The sequence below is a fragment of the Ursus arctos genome, unplaced genomic scaffold (genome assembly GCF_023065955.2).
Source record: "Ursus arctos isolate Adak ecotype North America unplaced genomic scaffold, UrsArc2.0 scaffold_24, whole genome shotgun sequence".
Taxonomy (NCBI): domain Eukaryota; kingdom Metazoa; phylum Chordata; class Mammalia; order Carnivora; family Ursidae; genus Ursus; species Ursus arctos.
Window position 1 is genome coordinate 952,917 of NW_026622919.1, and position 26,304 is coordinate 979,220.

The window sequence follows — 26,304 nt, forward strand, 5'->3', positions numbered from 1 at the left end:
AGGCACAGCACGTGGAAGACAGAGACACAGGGAGAAGGCCAGGCGCCCACGGAGGCAGACATGGGAGTGACGGGGCCCCAAACCGAGGGACACCGAGGGGTGTGGGTCCACGCTGGAAGCTGGAAGAGGCAGGAAGGATTCTATCTAGGGCCTTCAGCAGGAGCAAAGCCCTGCAGCCACCTTGAGTTTGGACTTGTGGCCTGCAGAAGCGTTACCTTCAGCACCCCAGTTTGTGGCCATTTGTTACCGTAGCTCCAGGATGCTGACACCCAGTCAGCTGTCAGCAATGGGGACGCAGCAGGCCCGACAACCATAGGGGGAGCGGAGGGCATTCTGAGTGGGGGAAGGAAGGGTGCGAGTCTGGTCTCCCGGGCAGACTGGGAGGACGTGGGGTCTGGTGCGACCGGTGGGGAGACCAGGGGGAGAGAGGTAGGGAGCAGCCAGTGACCAGAGATGCAAGTGGAGAGCCTGTGGAGGGGGCCGGGCTACTTGGGTCACCGTGTGTCGATGCTGGCCTCAGTGGGGGTCACTGTATGTCGCTGCTGGGCCCCAGAGGCTGGAGCCCCCCCTGGAGGACAGGGGAGGGCGGGCTCTGGCTAGGTGGTCGCTAAATGCTGGTTAGATAAATGAGGGATGAGGCAGTGAGAGGCCTGAGGTGGGGGTGGGCATGGCTGAGAGGGGCGCCATTCACCTGGGGGCAGAGACGTTGGAAGAGCTCTGCAGGCCTGACTCTGGTGGTCAGGATGTCCCTTCATCTGCTCACACACACGTACTGGGCTACTGGGCATACGGCACGGAAAAGGAGCCCTAGGGAGGCTGACTCAGACCTTGGAGTGGGGGCTGGCCACGTGTGCGGAGGCCCCTGGCAGGGTGGTGAGTGCCTGGGCTCCCGGTAGGGCCCACTCCGGCCTCCACCATCTTGTTGGCTGTGTGCCATGCAAGGGAAGATGAGTACCGTGCCTCTCTGGGCCTGGTACCCCCGAAGCCTTACCTGGGATTCTAGTGAGAGGGTCAGAAGTTCTGGGGTTGTTGGGATCCCGGAAGGGCGGGGAAGGTGCTTGTCCCAGCAAAGGGCAGGAGGAGCTGACCCTTCCCGTGAGAAGCAAGGCCATGTTGTGCCCTGGGGTTGTCATAGGTTCAGGGGTAGGGTTGGGCTTAGTGTTGGGGTTACTATAGAGTCAGGTTTGAGAGCCTAGGATGGCGAGGAACGGAGCTCATTGTTAGGTTTTGTTCTCCTTGAAACGGGCAAGTCCCATAGGCCCCCTTTTTACCCTAACACACCTGGGGCCCCTTTAGGGGCTGAGCCAGGACCTGAGTGGTTCAGTGTTGTTTGTGACCTTCCAAGCAACAGGGAAGGGAGCGTGTTCTCCCATCCTGTGGAGAAGCAAACCGAGTCCTGGAAAAATGTAAGACAGGAGTGGACTAGGATTTGAAACCTGGCTCTGCGACAGCAGGTTATCCTGGTCTGGAGGCAGCAAGGGGGCCCAGGGCCTGTGGGATGCAGGTTAAAGGTTATGGGGACCCTCTATGACGCCTCCAGGCCAGCACAGCTGTTTTCACTTGGTTTCCCTGCAAGATGTGAAATCTTCCATTTTTCATGAGGCTTGAATTATTGAGCTGCTTGATATTTAATAACTCCTGGGCCTCCCTCCAGGAGCTTTTCCAACTGTTAGCTGGATTGGGACGTCTGTCCAGCACCAGCAGGACCAGCTTGGGGACTGGCCGGAGGCAGCCTGCAAGCCGTCCAGGTGGAGAAGACAGACGGGGAGGGGTGGGACGGAGGGCGGACAGGTGACTGTGTCCCTGGGCTTGGGACCCCACCCAGCCCCGGGTCAGGTGCGCTGAGCTGACGTTTTGTCTCTGCTTCCCGGGGGCCCATCGGGTCCTCTTCAGGCCTAAAGCGAGGTGCAGGGGCCTTGGCAGAAAGGTCTGCCGTTGCCTCGGTGAGGTGAGGCATGTTGCCTACGAAGGTGATTTTGTTTGGTTTTGTTTCAACTTACAACGGAACAGGAAACAAAAGCGCACAGGTTAGAGCACACACCGTGCAACAGCGCCCAAAGACCAGCCCCACCCGGCGGACTGCCCCTCCTCTCTGCTTGAGTGGGGTCTCCCCACCGCGCGCCCCCCTCAAGGCTGCGTCCTTCACGGCCCATGCGTGATGCTGGGGCGTGGGGGGCTAGCCCTCCGCGTGCAGCCCCGGGTCCCTCCAAGGATCCCAGCCGGGGCAGCTCCGCCCTCCCCCCGCCCCCGACCCGGCAGTCCCACCCGCCCCACGTGCATGCCCAGGCCCCCTCCCACACCGTCCTCGAGCAGCCCCGAGCCCCCTGTTAAGGACAGGCCCGCCCCCGCCTGCGCAGCCCCCAGGCCCGGCCCGTCGGGGGCAGCCAACAGCTTCGCGGCTGCGTGCCGGGTGCGCTCGGGGAGCTGGCGTCCTGGCGCCCCTGGGCCCCGCTCGGGAGCCTCGGCAGCCTCCGCTCCAGCCCCCCACCGTCCCCGCCCTGACTTCCAACGCCGCGGACCCTCTCGCGGGGTCGGGCGGGCGGGGACCCTCCATTCGCCCCTTGGCGCCTGCGCGTGGGGCGGGTGAGAAGAGTCCGGAACCCTGCGCCGGAGCTCGCGTTTCGAGCCGGTGGCCCCGGAGCGCTGCACTGAGCGCGCCCGGACCGCGGCGGCCGGACCCGGGTCACTATGGCAACGCGGCGGGCCCGGAGGCTGCTCCCGGCGGGCGTGCGCGGTGAGCCGCGGGCGCGGGGGCCGGGGGGCGGTGCGGGAGGCTCGCGTGGAGCGGGGTGCCCTCACTGGCGCTTCTCGGGCCCCTGAAAGGGGTTCGTCGCTTTCGTTGGTCGTCCCGGCGGCCCGCGCTGGCCGTTGCGTGCTGCGGGCGGGAGCCGGAGGGGTCGGGCTCCCAGTGGGCGCGCTTCCCCGCTGCCCCGCGTGGGTGCTCCTCCTTCCTTTGCTGGTGTCCCCCCGCCTCCCCCCGTGCGGGTCACCCCTCACCCCCACACGGTGCGGGTGTGCCCCCTCCGCTCCGCTAGGTGCGGGCGCCCCGCGGGGGCCAGTCCCGCCGCCCGTGAGGACCGGTTCGGACCCCGGCGGTCTGGTTCAGTGATTTGCTGTGTCCCCCCCGTTATCTGAGACGTGCACGCAGGTGCAACAGTAGTGCAGACGTTTCCCCCGTGCCTTTTGCCGGATTCCGCACCGCGTGAACGTGCGCTCCTACCGTAGGTCATTTAGCGCGCTGAGGAAGTGAGCGCTGGGACAAAACCGGCGTCACGCCCGCGACCCAGTGCCCTGCGGTCCCGTCCAGGACCTGCGCGGTTCCCCACTCTTCTTTCATCTGCACCGGTTGCACAGTGTTCCTTGGACTTTTTAGGAATTAGCTGTTTTGTAGAAATGCCCTTCAGTTTGGGTTCGTCTGATGTTTCCTCGTGATTGATTTCAAGTTAAGCCTTTTTTTAAAAGATTTTATGTTTAAGTAATCTGTACACCCAGTGTGGGGCTGGAACCCACACCTGGACTGAGCCAGCCAGGCGCCCCTCCAAGTTATGCATTTGTTATAAGGAGACCTCAACGGTGAAGTCGTGCTCTTCTCGGGAGGCACATGATGCCCGTGTGTCCCATGACTGGTGACACTTGGTTAAGTGGTTTACGTGTGTCTCCATTATAAAGGAGTTACCATTTTTCCCTTGGTAATTATTGAACATGTTGTGTGGAGAAACTTCGAAGCTGCGTCACTGCACTTTCTATCACAAGTGTTTTGTGAAACAATTAGTACTCATATTTACCAAATATTTTTCTATTTCTATTATTCTTTCTTCATATTAGTTGGAATTCTGTAAGAAAGAAACTTCTGCCCCCCCCCCCCCGTTTTTTAAAGTAGGCTCCACACCCAGCATGGGGCTTGAACTCAGCACCCGGAGATCAAGAGTCACATGCTCTACCGATTGAGCCACCTGGGTGCCCCCAAAACCTTCCTTTCTCCCCATTTTTCTACTTATTTATTCATGTTGGTATAGATGTTTTTATTTTGTGTTTATTCCATCGGTTATAATCCATTGCTGTAATGTATTTTGTTGCTAATTCTCCAGATTTGGGCGTTAGGAGCCCCTTCAAGTTGGCTTCTGTGTCCTTTCAGCATGTCCCCCGACATTTCTCAGCACCACCAGGTGCTCGGGCTCATCTTGTGCTTTCGTTGACCTAGCCTGAATCAGTCACTTCTCTAAGGAGCTCAGGTTCCTCTTCGCCTTGAAGGAGGTGTTTGGAAACCGTCATGAGGTTGTGGGTGTGCTTACTGCTCCTGCAGGGTCCTTGCTTTGTGGCTTTCTCAGTGGGCAGAGCTAGGAAACCAGACCCATCTGTATCCGTAGCTGTGCGTATAGATCTGTGTATATATTAAAAGCCGTGAGTTTATACTGATACTTCCAATCAGTTACCCCAAGGTTCGTTCTACACTCCCTTTCCTCTTTAAGTCTGGTTCCTATTGTCAGTATATTTACTTACATGCTCAATCCTAGACTACACGTGGAGTAATTTCAGAATTGCCAATCCGTTATTTCTGTGAAAAACCTATTAGCTAGAATGTAATATTTGCATACAGTTGTTTTGTTTTTATCCTTAGAATATATAGTCAAAATATTTTTTTACAAAGTTATTTTAGTGCATTTTTATGGGTTTTTTCCACTTAACGTTAATCATTTGTAATAAAGTTAGGTTTACTTGTTTCTATTCACCTTTCATTATGAGTCCTTATTGATTTTAAGTTTTGATATGTGAACCATGTTATTCTGAAACTCAGCAGCTCGTGGGGCACCTGGCTGGCTCAGTTGGAAAAGTATGGCTCTTGATCCCAGGGTCATGAGTTCGAACCCCACGGTGGGTGTAGAGATTACTTAAATAAGTAAATAAACAACAACAACAACAAAAATCAACAGCTTTTAACTATAAGATGATTCAACTTCCCTTCCACTTTATTTCCCATTTACTCACTTAACTTGTATGTGTTTGGTTTTTGTTATTTTTTGGCAAAGGAATTTGGCAGGTGTAAATTCTAATGAAGAAGCACTGCATACCCCCCAGCAAGTGCCAGCGGTGGAATTAAGGTCCATTTGTGACTCATCTCTCTCCTTTCAGATTTTGCAGATGGTTGTGGGGACTATTTGGCAGTCAGTGAAGGATGGGTCATAGGCCCATGATTTTCATCCCCTAGACATGCTGAGAGTCCACGTATGGAGTTCAGCTCAGACAGCCCCTGTTGGGATTCCAGAGGGTGCCAGCATTGAGTCCCGTCTTGAGTGTAGAACAGATGAGCCACCTCTGGACTCGCCTTCAAGTCCCACAAAATGTTTTGCAAATTAAACTCACTAAATACGTTTATAGAGCAACAATATAACATTCCTTAATGAAGTCGGTTTGGGTTCTTCTGCATTCAGAATGGTGGGGCTTATCTTGTTAGTGGCTGAGTGCAAAGCCAAATGCATCCGGAGCTGCAGTCCTTCAGAGGAAGGAGGTAAAAAGAAACCCCTGCTTTGGATGTCTCTTTGCTCAGCCAGTGTGCCCAAACAGCTTGTTCGTAAGCGTCTGGTGGCCAACTTTTACCCTTTACAAATGTTCCCTTGTGTAAATTGTAGCTTCTGTAGCTGCTTATGTTGTACTGAGGTCATGCAGTGCTTTTCCAGTTAAGTACTTATCAAAGGTTTGTTGTAAAACAAATTGCTACAAATTTTGGTCGGCCGTACAGAGTGTGATTAATTCTAATGTCACATCTGCGGGTCGGGTAACCTGCAGGCTCATCTCTGACGTGTTTTACTCTGATGATTTGGTCGCCTCGGTGAGTGGTGAGAGTCATCCATGGGGCAGAAGCATCCTGTCCTACTCCTTCCCTGTTCATCCAGCATCTAGACACTGCAGCAGGGATGGGGACAGGCCCGGGATGAGGCAAGCCCCCTGCAGAGCCCCCTGCAGAGCCCCCTGTGCTTGGAAAGCTCTTTACCTCCCATGTGGTTCTTTGTGGTTCACTGGGACTCACCTTTGTCTCGAACTCTTTCCTCTTAACCATGGAGCCGGCATGGACCCACCTGCAGCTCTGGCAGTCTTTGGCTCCATCCTCATTTGTGAGGACTTGCCTGAGTCACTAACTGGAAGTGCTGACTTCTGAGCCTCTCTTTCCCTGTGCTCTGTGCGAGGAGCGCCAAGCCCCAGGTGCTGCCCACCCCCCCCCCCACCTCCGACAAGGCTGCCCCCACTGCACAGCCCTGGCGAGGCTCCAGTGAGCGGGTCCCAAGCTGCCCTGCGCTCCTGGCAGCCCTGTCTTAACACCAGGGGCGCACTCATGCGCATTGCTGACTGAGGTCATCTTCTAGGTGGGGCCTCTGCTGCCTGCATCCGTTTGGGGCCTGCAGGGTTTCCATGTGTGGGAGACTGTGGCTTTCATGGGGAGTTCTTTCCATCTTCCTAACACCCGGGGGTTTCCAGGTGCTTTTCAGACCTGACAGGCTTGAAATAAGGGTTAGAAAGCTCAGTGTTTGACCAATGAGAAAGTCAGAGTGATGGTGTGGCCTAGGGTGGCCCTGCTCCACCCCCTGCCGACCCCCCGGCTCTCCTAGAGCCCTGTGAACGCCAGGAGCAAAGCCATGGTGACTGTGCATCTCTCCCCCCATGGGGGATTTCTGTAGTTTCTCCAGAAGTTTCACGTGGTCCCTCCTGAAAACTGGGTGCTTGCTGGGGTCACCCGCTGGCTGACAGGTTGGGTCCAGACTCTGAATCTGTGACATTTAAAGCCGATTAATGTCAGCCTCAGGGCTTTTGGGATCATCCTTTGGTGAGATTACAGCAACACAGGCTGTTCTCTGGTGAGGGAAGGGGTGTGCGCCTTTGCATGGCAGGTTACCTGTGGGTGCTGAGTGCAGTAGGATCTGGGGTACATGGTCCAAGCTGCTCGCTCTCTAGGGAGTGAGCTGTCCTAGGACTCTCTGAATACTCTGCCAGACAGGTTGAACTTTACCTTGAAAATGGCCAGAGCCGTTTGCGGATACCGTCCAGGCATGGTATCACATGGTCTGCTGTCTCTTACAGGAGTAACCTCTGTGGGTAGCTGTGTGACCGGTGCATTTAAGAGGCACAGCTGGTGGCACGGTACCCAGCACAGGACAGGGGCTAGTGAGCAGATCCCGGAGGAGGGGAGGCCCGTTCACCTGGCCGACCTTGGTGCGTTCTCTGTGAAGCACCGCGCTGATGACTCGTCGGCACTTCGGGAGGCGGTCTGAGTCACCAGAGATCACAGTAGCGGGGGCGTCGTGGGGTGGTGTGTGTTTGCTTAAATCCTGATTCTCCCCTGTGAGTGGGTGCAGGCATGTGGGTGGCCTGTGTGTGCATCGGCTTTTGTTGACCAGACTGTGCCTGACCCCGGAGCTCCTAGGCCGCACACCAGCGGCCGGCTCATAGAGCTGCCCTGCTGGCTGGGGGTGGGGGTGGGGGTGTGCGTTGGGTGTTTTCTGCAGCCAGTAGATACACGGTTCGTGTGGTGAGCACCAAACTGTGCAGGTCGCCAGTTCCACCCCAGCGCGTTCGGTGGGCTTTGTGGCCAGCCTGGCCTGCCGTAACTCTGGGTTCCCAGTGGTCCTGGGAGCCCTGCAGCCAGCGCAGGGACCGTGGTCCAAGCAGGACCTCTTAGCCTCCCGAAGGCCAAGCAGAGCCTCTTCCTGCTCTACCCTGGTGGGCGGAGGCTTCCCTGCCCTCTGTCCAGAGCAGCCCGTGGCCCCCGGCACTCTGTGGATGTGGAGAGTGACCCCCTCTGCCATTTTCTTTTGTGCTTCCGTCTTGCCCCAGAATGACAGTCCATGGGTGCAGAGACCTTCCCTGTCTGTCTGCAGCAGGTAAAACCGTCCCTGGCACCTCGTAGATGTTACGTAAGTACTCGTTCAGTGACTAGAGGAGCGACTTCGAAGAAGCTCGCGGTGTCTGTCGGACTTTCCTGTTAGCACCATCACTTTTTCCTGGTGACGGTGACGTGGCCCTTGAGGTGTAACGGCAGGGGTTTGCTCCTGCGCGAGGCAAACACTGGTCATCACCTTCTGTGTGCTGGGGACTGGGGCTCAGAAGAGAGTCTGAGGTGACCTCTGCACGTCCCAGCTGTCTACTTGGGGGAAATATTTGGCCACTGACTGAATTTGAAGCCAGTAACTTCCTTTTTTATTGAATTAAAAACTTGTAAAAGTAAACGTCTCCAGTTTTTCTGTGATTCATTTATACGTCCACCAACACATCTGAAGATGAAGTTACTGAGAATCTGGAGGGGTGAAGGCTGGTGACTGGAGTGTGGGGTCTCCGGTATTTCGGATCGAGAGCAGCCGTGGCCAGGCTGGGCCAGGCACCTCAGCAAGCGGGGTGCTGTGCCCCGTGCTGGAGCCGCCTGGGCGTCTGACAGCACCTGGCGCACGGCAGCGGATGGTGGCCTACAGGGCGCGCCCCCGCCCTGAGAGAACGTGAGGATGGCTGCAAGTGTGGTGGAACGGGAAGCCCTAGGGAGTCAGGCTTTTTTTTTTTCCTTTTTTCTAAGATCCGTTTGGCAGCCCTCAGAGGGAGTGCACACAGGAAGGGCCAGTTCAGGGGCTCTCGCAGCAAGACTGCTTGCAGGTCAGGGATGATGACGGCTGAGGTGCGTGGGGGTGAGAGACAGCTGGAAATCAAGGCTAACCCCACGTGTTTAGCTTGAGCAGCTAGATAGAGGGGTGCCTTTGAAGGAGCCAGGGAAACTGGGGGGCAGAAGCGTGGGGTGCTGGGCTCAGGCGGTCTGTCACTCAGAATGGCAAGCAGGTGCCCGGATGGGTGTGTCGCAGCTGAGCAGGGGTTGACGTGCTGGGCGAGGCCGAGAGGCGAGCAGGAGTAGGGCTGGAGCCCCGGTGCCGGGCCCAGGCACGTTGGCTCTGCCTGCAGTCCACGGTGGAGGGGCACTGCCCTTCTCCAGACCCCTGCAGGGAGGAGACCTGGGGCTGCCCCTGGACAGGACTGCCCGTGGGAAGGGCGCAGTGATCAGGGCGCTGGAGCTCTGCTGCCCCTAGTGATTAGACCCCCGCTTCCCAGGCCTCCCTCTGCGCTCACACTCAGCTCTGCTCCGCCTCCAACGCCACGGGTGCCGGGATTTTCCTCCACCAGGCATTCTCTACGATTGAACCGGATTCCGATTAACTGCCTGGGGTCAGCACAGGCCCCACAGTGAAGGGCTCAGCCCCACAAGACTGACTCCACCCAGATGCCAGTTCCAAGTCCAGGTTGTCACCTGTGCTCCTGACGACCTGCTATACATCAGAAGATCCCATGACCCCCTCCTTGGGTTCTGTTTGCTAGAGCAACTCACAGAACTGAGAGAAACATTTTACTTTCTAGCGGACCCGTTTATCATAAAAAGATGTAACTCAAGAACAGGCAGGTGGAAGAGATGCCCAGGGCGAGGGGCAGGGGAAGGAGTGCAGAGCGCCCGTGCTGTCTTGGCGCACCTCCAGTGTGTTCACCGACGGAAGCTGTCTGCGCCCCTTGGCTAAGCATTGCTGGGGACGCTTCGTCACAGAAGCATGACTGAGTAAGCCATTGGCCATTGGTGATTGAGTCAGCCTCCCAGTGGAAGCTGGTGGGTGCAGTTGAAAGAGAAACCCTGTAATCCCAAGGTTGGTTCCTCTGGCAGCCAGCTCCATCCCATGGTTACCTGGGGCTTTTCAGAGTCACCTCGTAAACACATGTGTGGTTGACAGGTTTGATATGAAAAACAGAAGATACCCTCTCACCTGGAGTCATTTCAGAACCTGGCAACAAAAAACTAAACCTAACAAAAGCTGGCCCTGTAGCTCCTATCACTCAGGAAGTTGTGAGGGTTTTAGGAGCCTTGTGCCGGGAACTGTGAATGAAGGCCACGGTGTATTTCTTATTACACTGCACGTGGCAGGGTCCTGCGGTCTCCGCAGCCCGCTGGAGGCCCTCCCGCTGCTTTAGCCTCTCCCTCTGGGTCTTGGCAGGGGCATTCCGTCTGCACTCTGCTGCTCGTCTCTAGCGCCAAGTCGCCCCAAGACTGGCCAGGCTGGAAGTGAGCCCTGAGGGCTCGGCGCTGCAAGGAGCAGCCGTAAGAAATGACAGTAGTTGCCACACGGTGTTGATAAAAGTGTCCCCTGCATGGAGACAGAGGGCTCAGCAAAGCAGGCCTGTGGGCCAGACCCAGCCTGCATTTTCCATGCTCTGTGGCTGCTTTTGCACAGAGTTGAACAGTTGTGACGGACTCTGTGGCCCACAAAGCCCCGAATAATTACCAACTGCCCTTTACAGCAAGAGTGGGCCAAGCCCTGTGCTGCGTGATTCATTGCTCTTATGGGAAGACCTGCATAAGGGATTCATTCTGATCAAAGTGCCAATGCCAAGAAAATACTGGCTTCACCTGAGAAATCGCCATACTTTTTCCTTACGAAGGTGGTGGGTGCTGCGCTCCATCCTGGTCTTGGTGCTTTGTCCTCCAGCAAGCCTCGGGTTGGGTGCGTTGTCTGATGCGCAACCACTGCATGGCTTCCATTGCCCGATCCTGACATTTATCACACCATGTTTTCCTCTTCTGCTGTCTGTGTTCTAAGATTATTTATGTATTTATTTATTTGGCGAGCACAGGCAGGGGGGAGAGGCAGAGGGAGAGGTCAGGAGTAGACTCCCCACCGAGCAGGGAGTCCGACATGGGGCTTGATCCTAGGGCCCTGGGATTGTGACCCGAGCCAACGGCAGATGCTTAACTGACCGAGCCCCCCAGGCGCCCTTGCTGTCCGTGTTCTAAGCACTGCTGTGCTGAGCTCAGAGCTGACGTGTTTCCACCGTTCCCTGGGGCAGCTTGGCGCACAGCACCGAGCTGCTGCGAAATGCTCACTATTGTTTCTGCGGTCCTGACAGCGTTTTGGGATTCTCCAAACACCAGCTCAGACCATTTTGACAATTTCTCTTTTACTTTTTTCCCCTTTCCTTTCCTTTTTTTTTTTTTAACTTGTAGCGATAATTACTACCAAACTCCACTCATTGGGCCAGAGACCTGTGTAGTGTTGGCGGAGGACTCACCCCTCACGGAGCATACTGCCTGCACCTGTGAGTTCATTGTTTTGTTTTGTGTTTTCATTTTATTACCAAAATGTTATAGTAACGGATTCGATTATGTGGATAATTTTTTGTTGGGGGTTTTTGTTATTAGTAACTTTAGGAGTGAAACAATACTTCACGTCCCTAAAAAATAGTATTGCTGATTCAGAGAGGGGTCACTTACGTAGGAATTCTAGAGTTAACATAAAGAATACCCGAAACAGTAGCCCTTAGATTCTCTTGTTCCTGTTTCCGAGTTTCTGTCTGTTTGCTGTGTGCTGACGAGTAGACCGGTGTGGGTGCTGTGGGGTCTCCTTAGGAGCAGCTGCGTCGTACCTCTGTGACCCCTTTTCCGAGCGTCCCCGGCGGCCTCTGAAACCCTGCCCGCTGTCTGTCTCCCCCAGTCCCAGAAGCCTCACCATAAACCACTGTTGAACCAGTGAGTCAAGATGATGCGGGATGCTGGGAATTTTCCTTCTTCTTTTTCTTTTTCTTTTTTTTTAAGATTTATTTATTTGGGAGAGAGAAAGAACTCAATCACATGTGAGCAGGGGGAGGGACAGAGGGAGAGGGGAAGCCGACTCCTGGCTGAGTATGGAGCTTGATCCCACGACCCTGAGATCATGACCTGAGCTGAAATCAAGAGTCGGTCACTGTACTGACTGAGCCACCCAGGTGCCCCTGAAGTGGGTCTTTTTTAAGAAGAAAAAATCCCAGGGCGCCAGGGTGGCTCAGTCGGTTGAGCAACCGACTCTTGGTTTCAGCTCAGGTCATGATCTCAGGGTCGTGGGATCAAGCCCTGCATTGGGCAAAAAACCAAAAAAAAAAAAAAAACAAACCCAAAAAACCCACTTTACATGAATCAGACATTTCAGGTTCTTTGGGATGATAGTGATACTCACATGTCACTGCCAGATGCCCGACTCAGATGCCCCCGGCCTTCTGGGAAGGTGCTCTCAGAGAAGGGCCGTGTTTGCCCTGGGGCATCGGCCCCCAGGAGGACCATGGCCCTTGGGCCCAGCCTGCCTACCTTCTGGGCTTGCTGTGTGGCCTCAGGCCTGTTGGCGTAGATCAGGGCCTGGAGCACCACATGGTTTTATGTGTCCGAATCCACCTCTTCTCTGCCAGGTGACGGGACGTCGACAGTCCACACAGTCTCTAGTACGCCTGGCAGCCCTCGCTAGCCGTCCCCCCACGCATACCCGTGCGGCCCACCCTTGGCAGCACACAGGACCAAGAGCTGTTTAGATACTTGTTAGCAGTTTGACAAAGTAGTTTTATGCTGTTGAATCTAATAATTAAAAAATTGGTCTTGTGTATTATATATCTTTGTTTTTAAATTCTGTTTTCCTTTAGTACTTCATTTTTATTGTGTTTTAGAAAAGTATCAGTCTGTGATGGATTGGAAGTAAAAGAGCCAAGGAACTTGTTCCTGAGTCCTGACTCTGCGGGAGCCCAAACCTGCCGCAGGGGCACAGTGTGGGGCAGGAGGGCCTTGGCTCTCAGAGGCTGGTGGGCTCCAGGGCTTGCTCTGGCTCTTGTCGGTGAGCACACGGTGTTTCCTATCTTTCCTTCCTCTGCTGCAGGGTGAGGCTAGGCTAGACAGAGCCCTCAAGGTCTGGGCCCTGGGGAGCCTCCTGTGGCTCTTCAGAATGTGTGACCAGACAGCTGCCTACTGGCCCAGAGTGTGCTTCCGCTAGGTGACAGCGATGCCACAGTTGGGGATCTGGGGCGGGTATTTCAGAAGGACAGCTAGAGCCCCTAACCCTGGGCCCGCTGCCCACCTTCTCCCTGCTCCAGCTGCCCCAATGCTGCCGCTGCCCTCAGACCAGGCCCTGAGCCAGCTGCTGGCTCGCAAGGAGGAGGAGTGGAGAGAGCTGCAGGCCCAGCGCTGCCAGCTGCAGGAGGCCGCGCTGCAGGACGCGCACAGCCAGCTGTACGAGGCGCAGGGGGCGCTGCGGCGCCTGCAGGAGGACTTCGTCTACAACCTGCAGGTGCTGGAGGAGCGGGACCACGAGCTGGAGCGCTACGATGCTGCCTTCGCCCAGGCCTGGGGGCTGGAGGAGGCCCGGCAGGCGGAGGTGAGCGAGCTCCGGGTGGAGGCGGCCAGGCTGCGACAGGCACTCACCCTGGAGGCCCGGCGGCGGGAGGACCTGCAGCAGCAGCACCAGCTGAAGCTGCAGGAGCACCGGCTGGAGCTGGAGCGCATCCACAGGTGAGGTACCCCTTGGGCAGCGCGGTGGAGGCCACGGGACACTGGTTTCAACGTTCAGAGTTTTCTCCGTGAATTACAAATCTTTATCATTTCCCTAAAAGATGTTAGAGCCCGTGATGGTTTTATTTTTTTAAAGATTTTATTTCTTCATTTGACAGAGAGAGACAGCCAGCGAGAGAGGGAACACAAGCAGGGGGAGTGGGAGAGGAAGAAGCAGGCTCATAGCAGAGGAGCCTGATGTGGGGCTCGATCCCATAACGCCAGGATCACGCCCTGAGCCGAAGGCAGACGCTTAACAACTGAGCCACCCAGGCGCCCCTCTGTGATGGTTTTAATGATGCAAAACAGCTCTCAGTTCCCAAGCTCAGTGAGCCCGCTTGAGGCAGGTGGACTAAGAAGAACTGGAGGCTGGGGTCAGAGGGTCCTGTTGGTGGGTCCCCGGAAAGCCGCTCTCGTATCACACACACCATCCTCAGTGAGAGGAGAGAGAAGCAGGCTTCATTTTAAAATCTTCTGCTGGCCTTCCCCTGATTGCAGGATGTAGGTTTGTGACGTCACGTTAGCTGTCGGGGTGCATCTCTGGTGCGTGTGTGCGCGTGTGTGCGCGTGTGTGCGCGTGTGAGCACACAGACGTCAGAGCGGCAGGCAGCGTCCGGCAGGTTCTGTTTTCACTTAACACGGGATCCCGAATAGTGTTTCACGTTGTCACACGTGCACTTCACGGTACTCGTAGAAAATCACAGCAGTGACGATGTTTTAGACAGTCATTTTCTCCTGAAGACGGTGAGGTGGAAAGGAGAAGCTGCCTGAGGAGTCTGTTGTGTTCTCTCCGGGAGCGCTCGCTTTCGTGCCCACGTAGACACGTCCCGTACACATGGCCCACAGCCTGCTTGTGGCGCTTTCCCATCCTCCCGGGCGGCTTTTCTTCACCTCACGCACCGAGTTCTGCCACATCCTGTGAAATGGCTGCCCGGCCACGTTTTGTGTTTGCCGGGCCTGTTGGCGCTGTGCACCTCTGACTTCCCGTGGCAGGCTGGGCGTGGCAAAGGCGACCTGCCTCGGTGGGCGCTCACGAGCCTCTGAGCCACTGCCAGCATCTCCTGTAACGACGCTGCGGTGTAGCTCCCAGGGTCCCAAGCGTCGCTGTCCTCGCAGAAGTGCAGAAGCCCAAGGTGTTCTCGGCCCCTGTGCAGATGCTCCCAGTCCCAATGCCGTGTGCCGGGGAGCCTGGCATTCCTGCAAGCAGTGCGGCTCGCAGCGTTCACATCCCAGGCCACCTCCCCAGGGGCCAGGTCAGCATCGCCTGGAGCAGGGACGGGGCTCCGGGACCTTCCGCCGCAGGACGGATGTTGGCATTCTGGCTGTTGCCCGACTCTGCTGTTAAAAGTCGTGCTGTGACGCTCTTGGAGGAGCAGAAGCAGTGCCCTTAACCCTGGGCACGTGGGCCAGCTTGCCTCCGGGGGGTGCTGATTTTCTTTCTCACGGCGGTGTTTGAGAGAGTTTAAAGCATCCTTAAACTGCTCTACATCTTTCTTGTAAAGTGTCTCCTCACATCATCTGCCCCCCTCCTTTTATTTTTGGCAAATCTGAGATCTTTTTGGCTGTTATTTCTTCGAGTACACGTCAGCCCTTCTCTTTTTCCTCCCATGCGGGGGCTCAGTGGCACGAGCCTTCAGCTTCTGTGACTGTCCCATGGCTCCCCGAAGCTCTGCTCCTGTTTTTCAGGCTGTTTCGTTCTGTTGTTTGCTGGGGTAATTTCTGTTGTCCTGGTTTCAAGTTCATGGAGTCTTTGCTCTGTCGTGCTGTCTTGTCTGTTCTGCTGCCGAGCCCACCCTAGAGTCTTCTGTCTTGTTGTCGTACCTCCTAGTTCTGTGTTTCTGTTTGATTCTTTGTAAGTGTTTCTTTGCTGGGAGCTTCTAATTTTTTATTTAAGGGTGCACTAAATTGCTTGTTGAAGCATTTTAAGTAATGGCTGCTTTAAAAACCCTCGTTAGAAAACCTCAATGTCTGTGTCATCTTGGTGTTAGTGTGTGTGCTGACTGCCTTTTCCCGTTCAGGTGGGGACCTTCCTGCTCTCGGTGTGACCTGTGACTGGCTTGTGTCCTGAGCGCTTGGGGAATTACCTTGTGAGACTCTGGACCCCATTTCAGGCTCCCTCTGCAGGCAGTCACTGTGTGGTGCAGCACGCAGGTCCCACTGAAGCCACCCCTCGAGAGCTTTTCTCAATACTGCCGTGTTTACACAGCGACAAGAACAGCGAGATGGACCAGCAGCGGGAACAGTACGAACACCTGAAGTGGACGCTGGAGAGAAAGCTCGAGGAGCTCGATGGCGAGCTTGCTCTGCAGAGGCAGGTAGGGCGCTCCAGCGCGTAACCCCCTCAGGCGCCTGCCCTGCCCACCACGTTGAAACCAAGTTGTTGAGGAGAAGACGGCCTTTTTGCTAACTGTGTGGTATCCATGGGATCAAAGTTGAGGTACTGGAGCGGATTCCCATTCTAGGGTGGCCTGGAGGGGTACGGTGGGCATCCGAACCTCTGTCTCTAGTAGCTCCCTCAGTGTTCTCTCTCCTCGCAAATAGACAAATGTTTTCTCCCTTACTTATTTCAGAAAAAAGTATTAAAAAGTCAAAATTTGAGTTACTTACTGTAGAAAAGAGCTGGGAACTCAAATTCCAGGTCTCCTTGGGGCTGGTTTCCTGTCTCTTGTTTCTGAACATCTTGTGTCCATTCTTGACTTGTCAGAAGTAGAATTGATTCAATGGCAATAATGATTTTTCTCTTGAAAAATGAAATATAAGGTGATGGGAACAGAGATGGTCTGTTGGACTCTTGCTGTACCTGCAAGCTGTGGACTGTGGGGTTAAGGAAGCTTTCTGCTGTGTGTGTTAGCAACACAGAATTGGAATCCACTGAAGTAGAAAGAGAATGAGTAATTGATTTCTTCATTCATTTAACTAATATTTTTTGAACGTGAACCATGTGTTAGGTGTCCTCCCAGGTCCTGGAGTTAGGGTATGAGTACCTGGACCTGCCTACTCTGGGAGCGAGCTGGCCCTCCATGGGTCACAGTGGACACTGAACAGCACGGTCTGTACTGGAACACCCCAAGGCTGTCACCCGCACAACGCAGTAAGGCAGGGTGGTCAGGAAGGGGAGTCGTGAGCAGAAGCCTGCAGGTGTTAAGGGGCATGGAGGGAGTGGTGGGTACCCGCATGCTTAGAGCTCCCGGGGCAGGCGTTCAAGGTTCAGGGGGTCTGAGGGGTAGGCAGCCACGTAGGGCTCACAGGCAGCAGCCCTGGGAACAACACCAGTGCTCTCAGGCTGCATGGGAGGTGGCTCCTGGCCTTCCAGGAGGATGTGTTGGGTAAGAGGGGACTTTTCACACTGGAGTTCAGGGTGGGGAGGTCACAGAGTACGGAACTGGAAGCCTGGGGCATCGTCAAAGGGCAGGCGTAGACAGAGGAGCCCTGGGCAGAGCGTTCAATGGGAGGATGGGAGGTGAGGGCCCGTCAGGGGCCCGGCAGGAAAGTGGGTTCCCTGGAGCAAGAGAGGAGGGTGGTGGAGGTGGACGTGAGCTGTGAATCGGGGTGAAGCGCTCCTTGTTCCTGGGCTGGACTTTTCCCTCAGGTCAGCACTTCCCTGCTGGCCCTGCTCCGTCTGCGTGACGGCCCAGCCCCCACAGCCTGCAGAACTTGGAGCAGAAACCAAATGCTTCGTGGTCTTGTAATATGTTAGGAGGAAAGAATCTCAATGATTCTCATGTTCTGGGGGCCCCTGGGGTAAGCGTCTCCCTCCAGCTCGGGTCATCATCCCAGGGTGCTGGGATGGAGCCCCACGTCAGGCTCCTTGCTCCCGGGCGGAGTCTGCTTCTCCCTCTGCTGCTCCCCCTGCTTGTGCGCTCACTCTCTCCCTCTCTTTAGTTAATTATTTAAATTTTTAAAAAAGATTATCATATTCAGGTTCTAGTAAGGGGAATTCACGTGACTCCTTATACTTTTACTTTTCAAAGGGCAAAAAAAGTAAAATGTATGCTTTCAATTGTACTTATGTGAGTGTCTCTGAGACCCCCACTTGACCTTCAGAGATTTAGGGATCCCATGTGGATGTATCACCAGGCAGGTGTGCGGCTCCCGCCTGCCTCCCTGGAGAGGGCGGACCAGGGACGTGGCAGATGTGGCCTCACCCTCACCAGCACAGTCGGGCTGGGATTGGCCTCCCTCAGACTCTGGAGCCCCATGACTTCATCAGCCACTTGGATTTTGCTTGCTGTACTGTGTTGTCCGCACGCTGCCCTCGCCGGCTCCTTTGTGGGGACGGGCTTCACCTGCCTCGTGTCACCTCTGCTCTGCTCTAGGTGCCAGGGCTGGGTCGGGTCACCTTGAGATTTTAGGATGGGGGAGACAAAGTCAGACACTAGCTCCAGGATTCTGCATCTCAGTTCCACTGTGCACCCCTCCCCCCGTGTAATTTTTGGGTGTCAGTTCTTCACGTGTGAGCCACGTCTGAGGAACAAGCATGTCCACACCTCAGTCCACGTGGCAGATCGACCATGGAGGTCTGTCTCTTCTCTGAGACCACGGGGAACAGGACACGAAGGGACTGACAGCAGTGAGGACCACAGCAGTGAAGGGGTTGGAAGGGCCTCAGCTAGAGAAGCAGCAGCTCGTGGGCGGGGGGCTCAGGGGCTTGCGTGCAGTGGGGGCTGACCTGGTGTCAGCTGGGGGGCTGCGTACGGGGCAGCGTCCCTGACATGTGTACCCGGATGCCCAGCAGGCAGGAGCTCCTTCCCGGGCGGAAGCTCAGCACAGTTTCCTTTAACAAGTTGAATTACACACCCGAGAGGAAGGAAAGCAGCGGGTGTGGGCCGTGGGGCTGATGTGAGGGACCCCGATTTACATGCAGTCTGTGCACCACCGCGACTTCTGACACACGCACGCACCCACGTAACGGCCAGGACAGAAGCTTGTGTCACGTGAAGTCCCGGGGTGCTCCTTTGCAGTCAGTGAGTGAGCGCCACGCCAGCCCTAGCAGCCACCTGTCTGCTTCCCTCCATGACGGGCGACGTCCGCTGTTGCCAGAGTCCCGCGCTACGTGCTCTTTCCTGTCTGGCTTTTCACGCAGCATGCTGTGGTCAGCGCGCTGTTCCTTCTCTTGCCCCGTGTGGCTGTACCAGTCGGCTCCCCGCTCACCTGCGGCTGGATGTTTCAGACATTGGGTCGTTTCTAGTTGGAGGTCGTTTGGAATAAAGTTGCTGTGAACGTTCTTGGCAGGCCTCCATTCATTCGGGTAAATAACTTAGGAGCAGAGTTTCTGGGTTGTGTGCTAGGGGCATGTTTAACGTGGTAAGAAACCGCCAAACTGTTTTCCAGACAGTTGTGCCATCTTAGCTCCCACCAGCGCCAGCCTTCGATCAGCATTCTCACTGCTCTGTGTCCTTGTCAGCACGGAGTGTCGTCCATCTTTCCCACTTAGCCACTTTACAGGGCGGGTCATGGTGTCTGTCTCACTGTGGTTTTAATTAGCTTGTTCCCGATGGTCAGTGTGTAAGCATCTTTTCACGTGCTCGTTGGCCATTAAGACATGTTTTTTTGTGAAGTGTCAGTTCACCTTTCTTGCCCTTCTTACAAGGTGGGTTATCCGTCCTCACGTGTTGATATGTAAGAGTTCCTTACGTACCCCAGAAGCAAGCCCTCGGGTACGTGTGTTACCACAGTCTTCCGTCCTGGCCCCGGCCTTTTCCTTTCCTCAGCACTATCGCATGACTAGCAGGTGATTTAATTTTGGTGACGTTCCAGGGAACTTTTCTTTGCCCCGTTCCCGAATAGGAACGTACAGCTGAGACAGGGTTATGAGACCTTTGAGAATTGCCAGCAGCATGGGAAAGTAGCCCTGAGAGAACGATGACTCCTGGGTCAGTGATCCTGAAGCCCACCACTGTGTGCCCACGTCCGGGGTGAGGCGGCGGCTGTGCCTTCACAGGCCTCTGCTTGTCCATGCCGGTCTAGCCGTCCGCAGGCGAGGTGGTGATCCTGTGACCCCCACCCTCTGCACAGTTGAGAGCTTGAGCCTGTCTGGACGGGGTGGGGACAGGCCCAGCCTCACCTCATGTTGCGTCTTAGTGTTCAGGCTCCTGGGGTGCATTGTGGGCCGTCCTGTGATTAGTGCCACCAGAGATGTGTTTTGCATCCATAACCCAAGAATAGGATGTTAGGAGGAAGGGCCATTCACAAAACAAGAAAGAATTTTGACAATTAAAAGTATATTTAAAGAAATAAACTCAGAATATAGATAAAAAATAAAATCTGGGGGAAAATTTAAGAGATGTGGAGGATAAAACAGGAAGTTCAATCCAGCAATCACATTCCAGAAACATGCAGTGGAAAACAGGAAGGGCAGACTATCGAGGACACGGCCCAGTCGCTTCTCAGGGTGGGGACTTCAGAATGAAAGGCCCGCAGAGGCCCAGGCAATAGTGGGAGATGTATCGGAGACATCTGGGAAACTTTTGGAAGGGGAGAATGGACACAGGGCCCCCCCCGCGGCTTAGCTGCAGTCAGCACTGCAGACCGGCTGCGAGGTGTGAGCGCAGGGCCCTCGGGTCCGCACATGCGGGTGGAAGGGGGCTGCCTGCAGATGCTGGGCTCAGCCGGAGTCTCCCAAAGTACTGGAGCATGCTCTGCAGCCTGGCCCGTGGCCAAGGGCTCAACCCTCAGCTGCCTCCATTCCCTTCTGAGTTCAGACCAGTGGGAACCAAGAGATGGGAGCTGGAGAAGGCTGCCGGGACAATGGGGGCCTGAGCTGAGCAGACTGCCTGGCATCCCCTGGATTGGGTAGCCCCAGCCACAGGGCCCTGCTGGCAGCCTCATACTCCCAGAGTTCTACGCAGGAACGAGTGGGCCTGGGCCTGGCCAGAGCTGGGCTTCCAGACCCCCGGTGAGGCCGTTTGGGGCGTGGAGTCCGGCAGAGGCTCTTCCCAGCAGGAGGGACGCACAGAGAGGAAGAGGGACAGGAGTGCCGGGGAACGCGCGGGGAGGTGTGAAGGGCAGCCGGAGAGACAGCTGTGCGGCAGTCCGGGGAGAAGCCAGGCCGGAGTGTGGAGCCTCTGGAGTGGCTGTCCCCTAGGAGAGAGGGTCACGCTGCGCAAGTGGACACCGTGAAGGAACGTGAGGGAACGGGATGACCTAGGAGAGAGAGGTGGCGGGAGGTCGGAGGGTAACCCAAACTCCAGGAGAAACAGTGGGCTGTCGGTTATGAACTGTGGTCACCGTTCCCTGGCGAGTGTGCAGTGAATACTTTTATCGTCATAATAACGTGTCGAGTTTTTAGATTCGGCTTGGGGGTGAAGCTCAGAAGACTGCCTGCTTGCAGAGCCAGGTGTCGCGGAGCCGTGGTCTGCATCCTGGAAGGTGTGGATGGGGCTGCCCCATGGCTGCCGGTCCTGGCAGGGAGCCAGCCGAGAGCCGGGAGACAGGCAGGGAGCAGCCGGAACCAGCTGGAACGCTGCTGGCAGCACTGCTCCCGCACGGGGGCAAAGTGAGCAGCCCCAGGGGCCTCTGTCCCCAGTCCCCAGCAGTTCCTCATCTGTGTGTGCCCAGTGGACAGGCCCGGCGGCTCCGTGGGTGCCCGGCAAAAACTGGTGGCACCACCTGGGCGATCGGTCGAGGCACACTGACGCCACGGGAGCCCTCTGAGGCGGTTTGCGCAGACTGGCCGGACCGTGTCTGCAGGGCTCATGTCGCGCCTCCACCTCCAGGGACCTCTGTGTCCTGGCAGCTTCGGGCCCGCTCGCCCGGTGCTTAGTTGTGGCGGGGGTCTCTGCGGGGGCGCCACGGTCTCCTCCCACCACCAGCCCTTTCTGTTTTAGGAGCTGCTGCTGGAATTCGAGTCTGAAATGCAGAAGAGGGAGCACGGGTTCCGGCTACAGGCGGACAGCATGAGTAACGTGGTCTTGACTCATGAGCTCAAGGTGGGGTATGGCCTTCGGGCTGTGACCATTCCCTCCACAGACGTCAGGGGCTGCTCCTGAGCCGTGAGGCTACCTCTGGGCAGGAAGGTGGGGTTCACACAGAGGCCTCCCTTGCCGTGCAGGGGCCACGGGTGACACGCCTGGGCAGTGCCCGCCACGGTGCCTGCTATGTGGCCCCTTTCATGAGGGACAGAGGAGGGCCGGTGCCACCGCTCTGGTTGCCCCGGTGTTAGGGAAGGGTGCCCCCACCCGGGATAAACTGCCCCCCGACCCTGGTGGAGAGGGCCGGCTGCTGGCCTGTGTCCTCCGTGAGCACCGGGAATGGCCCCGGGGGTGCTGCTCAACCCCCATTTACAGCACAGGAGGCCGGGCCGGGCGCTCAGGGCCTGCGTGCAGCTTGTGCACCCACGGGGTGCAGCATGGGGTGCAGCATGCCCTCAGGGCCTGTGTGAGCGTGGGTTCTCTGATGCACTAGCCCACGTGCTGCCAGGGCACACGCGAGCTGCGTGCACAACTGACCTTTAGTATGGAGACAGGGGCCAGCGTTGAGGAAGCGGGAGGTTGTGCAGGGGAGGAAGAAGCAGGGGAGGACACGTGGCCTGGCCCTGCCACCCCAATAGGTTACACCTGCAGGGGCATCCAGCAGGTGTCAGGAAGAGAAACCCCGCCCTAGCGGTCAGGGAGGGCCCCTCCCACAGGCCTCCAGCCTTCCCACAGGCCTCCAGCCTTCCCACAGTGCCATAGTCCAAGGGGCAGCACTTGGCCAGCCAGAGGCCCCAGGAATCCTGGCAGTCCTATGTGGCCCGCATGCAGGCCAGGCAGCTCCCAGCCCATCCTCACCTCCTGGCAGGGACACCAGTTCTCCTGGAGTGCCAGTCCGCATCCTCTCAGGCCCTGTCTGGCCCCTGTGCATGAGTACCCCTGACCACACTCCTGCAGGAGCCCTGCCCCCTGCCAGCCAGGGCCCAGGCTGCCCTTCAGTGACCTGCAGGAGGCCACATGGGGATTTCTGAGAGTCAGGGGGGAGAGGGCTGGCGGGACATGCGGGGCCATGCCCTGCCCCACCTCCATCTGCCACGCCTGGCCGTACAAACCCGTGGGCACCTCCCCCAGCGGGCAGCGCGGCTTACACGTGCAAAGCCATTACCGTGGCCGGCAGTTCACGGCCGCAGGTTGAGTCCGGTGTCTGAGCAGTATTCACATGGGAGCCAGGATGGACGCGTGGGCCCCGTGGTGGGGTGCAGCGTGCCCTCAGGGGTCGTGGGGCATCGGCGTCAAGGGGCACCTTCCCTGTTGTGCTGCTTCTGGGGTTACGTGTTCTTCTCCCGGCCCGGCTCCAGTTCTAGCCTCATTTTGAATTCTTCATCTCTTGAAGGTGAAGCTGTTGAACAAGGAGCTTGCGGCTGTGAAGGAAGCCACCGTGCAGGCCGCGGAGTCGCTGCGGAGCGCAGAGGCCGCCAATGCGGGGCTGGAGGGAGAGCTGCGGCGCAGCGGCCAGGAGCTCAGGGACCTGGCAGCCGCCAAGGACGCGCGGTGCGGACCGGGCCTGCCTCTCTGGGCGGGGGCTTCCGCCTGTGCCGGCCTGCGCAGGCCGCCGGGCGTGGCAGCGGGCCCTGGTCTGCTCTTGTGGCTAACAGTTCCTCCTCTTCAGGATAAGGGACTTAGAGGGCAAGCTTGACTGTGTGCAGCTCTCCAGGAAGAGGGAAGAGGAGGCGTTCAGGAGGAAGTGAGTGTTCCTGGCTCCCGGCCTGGCCGCTGGGGTTAGGTCCAGGCAGAGGCTCCTGCCAACCGGCGGGCCGTCCAGCCTTTGAATTTGCGACTTTGGGTTTGGGTCTGCTTCCATGCTCTGTTCAGGATTTTCTCGGTGGTAGTTAGGCTTTTTAGTGTCTTAAAACGTTTTTTAAAAGACTTTTTAAGGTTTTATTTTTAAGTTCTGTCTACACCCGATGTGGGGCTTGGAGTCAGAACCCCGAGATCAAGAGTCACGTGCTCCACTGACTGAGCCAGCCAGGCACGCCCGGTGTTTTAAGACTTTTAAACTTAAAAGTTTTATTAACCAGGGGGCGCCTGGCTGGCTCAGTTGGTTAAGCATCTGACTCTTGATTTCAGCTCAGGTGGTGATCTCGGGGTCGTGAGATCGAGCCCCACATCAGGCTGGCGCTGGGCACGGAGCCTGCTTAGGACTCCCTCTGCCCCTGCCCAGGCTTGAGCGCACACGCAAGTTCTCTGTCTCCAAAGAAAAAAAGAAAAGTTTTATTGACCAGTTCATTGCTTTTAGACTGCAGCAACAAATGTCACTTTGGGGATACAGTCACCTTTCATTTCTGCATTATTTTGGCAAAATAATCCTGCTCTCCTGGTTGTACGTTCTCTAGATTCTCAAGAGCCCCCCCCTTCTTCCTGCCGAAATACTTGTCTCACTCCTCAGTGTGGGCTGCGTGCCCCACACCGCCAGGGGTCAGGGGATGCCCAGCACGTACACAGCGTGGCACCCCCCGGGCAGGGACCCTGAGAGAGCACAAGGTGGCCCACCCAGGGACGAGGGTGTGGGGGAGCCCGTGCCCTTGGGAGCAGCCCGGGCCCGGGGTTAGGTGGGTCCCAGAGAGCCTGAGGGGGCAGCGTCTACCGTTCCCCCGCCACAGGAGTCACCCTCTTCCTTTTCTGGAGAAGCACCAGGATGGTGGTGGTGAGTATGCTCGGGAACGAGCCGGTGAGGGTGGGGGAGCACGGGCCGTCTGGGGCAGTTCTGTGTTTTCTGGCCGCGACGTTTGTGCGGTCTGCGCACGCTGAGGAGAAAAGCTTCACAGGCTGTCCGTCTACTGCTTTTTCACCTGGAGTCAGGCTGGAGCTGGGGGCTGCCCTCTAGGCCACCGTATAGATGCCGTCGGCCCGTGTACCCTTGGCCAGGCCGGCACGCGGGAGCTGGGGCGGGGGTCGTGCTCCTGCTCCTGCTGGGGGCATGCGGGCCCCATGCGCACGGCAGGATGTGGTCCAGCTTGGCCCCACGCAGGCCTGTGGTGCCGGGATGCGCAGTGGCGGCCGGCCTTCGGTGAAAACTGTGTTCCTCTTCATGTCCACAGCTGGAGCCTTTTTCTTTTTAAAATTATATTTAAGTAATGTTTACATCCCGTGTGGGGCTTGAACTCATGACCCCAAGATCAAGAGCCACACATTCCACAGACAGAGCCAGCCAGCCACCCCCAAAGTGTTTTTATTCATACGCTGAAATAGTTGAAAATGAATATAATTTTTAGCATATTATAAATATTGGCATTAAGAAGTAAAACTGTTCAGGGGTGTCTGGCTCCTCGGTCAGTGGAGCACATGACTCTGGGTCTCGGGGTTGTGAGTTCAAGCCCCATGTTGGGTGCAGAGATTACTTTAATATCTCAAGAAAGAAAGAGAGAGAGAGAAAGAAAGAAAAAGAAAGGAAAGAAAAAGAAAGAAAGAAAGAAAGGTAAAGTAAAACTGGTCACTCTCTTTTTTCTTTAGATTTATTTATTTATTTTAGAGAGTGAGAACATGTGTGAGGGGGAGGGGCAGAGAGAGAGGGAGAAAATTTCAAGCACACTCCCCACTGAGCAGGGAGCCCAATGCGGTGCTCTGACCCAGGACCCTGAGACTGTGGCCTGAGCTGAAATCAATCTGATTGTGACGGCTAGTGAAACAAGTAGTTCTTTCTTTCTTTCTTTCTTTCTTTCTTTCTTTCTTTCTTTCTTTCTTTTTTTTTTTTTAAGATTGTATTCATTAATTTGAGGGAGAGAGAGCACAAGCTGGGTGGAGCAGAGGGAGAGGGACAAGTAGGCTCCCCGCTGAGCAGGGAGCCCAATGCGGGGCTCCATCCCAGGACCCTGAGATCATGACCTGAGCTGAAGGCAGACACTTAACGACTGAGCCCCCGAGGCGTCCCATCATGTATTTCTTATGCTTCAGAAATTTGAAATCAATCTCCTTTAACAACAGTACATATACTTGTATAAACTAGAAACAGTGAAATTTGCTGGGGTAACAAGGCTCAAGTGTTCTAAAAGGTTTCTAAGTGAATGTATTCTGATAATTACTTGTACATAATTTACAAAACACTATAATATACTATAAAATTCAATAATTAAGTAAACTGTAAGTCTCCTTAGAAATGCCCCCCAACTGAGGGGAGAGGGTCCCCCCATCAGTTTGTGAGCACCTGCGTGGGGCTGGCCACCTCATCACACTCATGGCCAGAGAGCAGCTGGGTGGGCTCTCTGGCAGCATCCGCCAGGCTTTGGACGGCTTCCGGTTACCTGCCAGGAACCACCTGCCGCCTCGCGCCTGGCATGACTGTGCGTCATGTGCCTGCTGGTAGCTCTGTGGGAGCAGAGAGCTGGTAGTGCCTGGCTCGGTCGGCAGGATCATTCGTGTTCTCTGTTCCAGAAGTTTGGGTAAGACGCTTTTCTAAGACTTATTCTGTGACCGTTATATACACCTGGTGCCCTTTTGCTTAGTGACAGCGTGGGAACCCCTTGTCCTGAGAAGCTGGGAAACTGGAAGGTTGTGACGCGGGGAACACGTTCGCCAGCATGATATGGACACAGCAAGATGCTTTCGATTTTGTCACAAGCTTTACCATTTCTCCCTAAAGCCTGAAGCTTGCAGACTTAGTTTCCATTTAGGGAAAGAGCTCAGCAGAACCCGCCCTTGCTGTGAAACCACTGGCTGGTCAGCTTGCTGTGCAAGAACGTCTCACTTGGTTTTCAGTTCGTGTTTGGAGGAGTATCATGAAAACACTGAGAATTACAGAGCACGTGTGTCAGAGGTACCAGAGCGGTCTAGGTTAGGACGGGTTAGTGCGAATACACCTGACACGCTTTCAGACCCGTTATTAGAGCAGGTTATGAGAACACACGCACATGCTTCGCCTCCGATCACGCTGTGTGACAGTGTGGTGTCGCGAGCAGCACAAATGGAGCCAAGGTGGCAGAAGGCAGGCTTCCCACCCCAGAGTCTGGTGTTTGCCTTTCGAAAGTCACTAAGCAACAATCACGCAGTGCA

At 56.1% G+C, this 26,304-nt stretch overlaps 1 protein-coding gene across 1 annotated transcript in view; it reads left to right on the forward strand.

The window, feature by feature from the left end:
• Window positions 1-2,664: 2,664 nt before the first annotated feature.
• The window catches only part of CCDC57 (coiled-coil domain containing 57), a 99,419-nt gene continuing 75,779 nt past the window's right edge, over window positions 2,665-26,304 (forward strand). Inside the window, exons 1-7 of the mRNA XM_044378685.3 lie at window positions 2,665-2,734; window positions 11,012-11,103; window positions 12,895-13,309; window positions 15,555-15,663; window positions 21,175-21,276; window positions 22,652-22,809; window positions 22,928-23,002. Coding sequence (XP_044234620.1) covers window positions 12,903-13,309; window positions 15,555-15,663; window positions 21,175-21,276; window positions 22,652-22,809; window positions 22,928-23,002 — 851 coding nt within the window. The 5' untranslated portion in view covers window positions 2,665-2,734; window positions 11,012-11,103; window positions 12,895-12,902. The remainder of the gene's footprint in view (window positions 2,735-11,011; window positions 11,104-12,894; window positions 13,310-15,554; window positions 15,664-21,174; window positions 21,277-22,651; window positions 22,810-22,927; window positions 23,003-26,304) is intronic.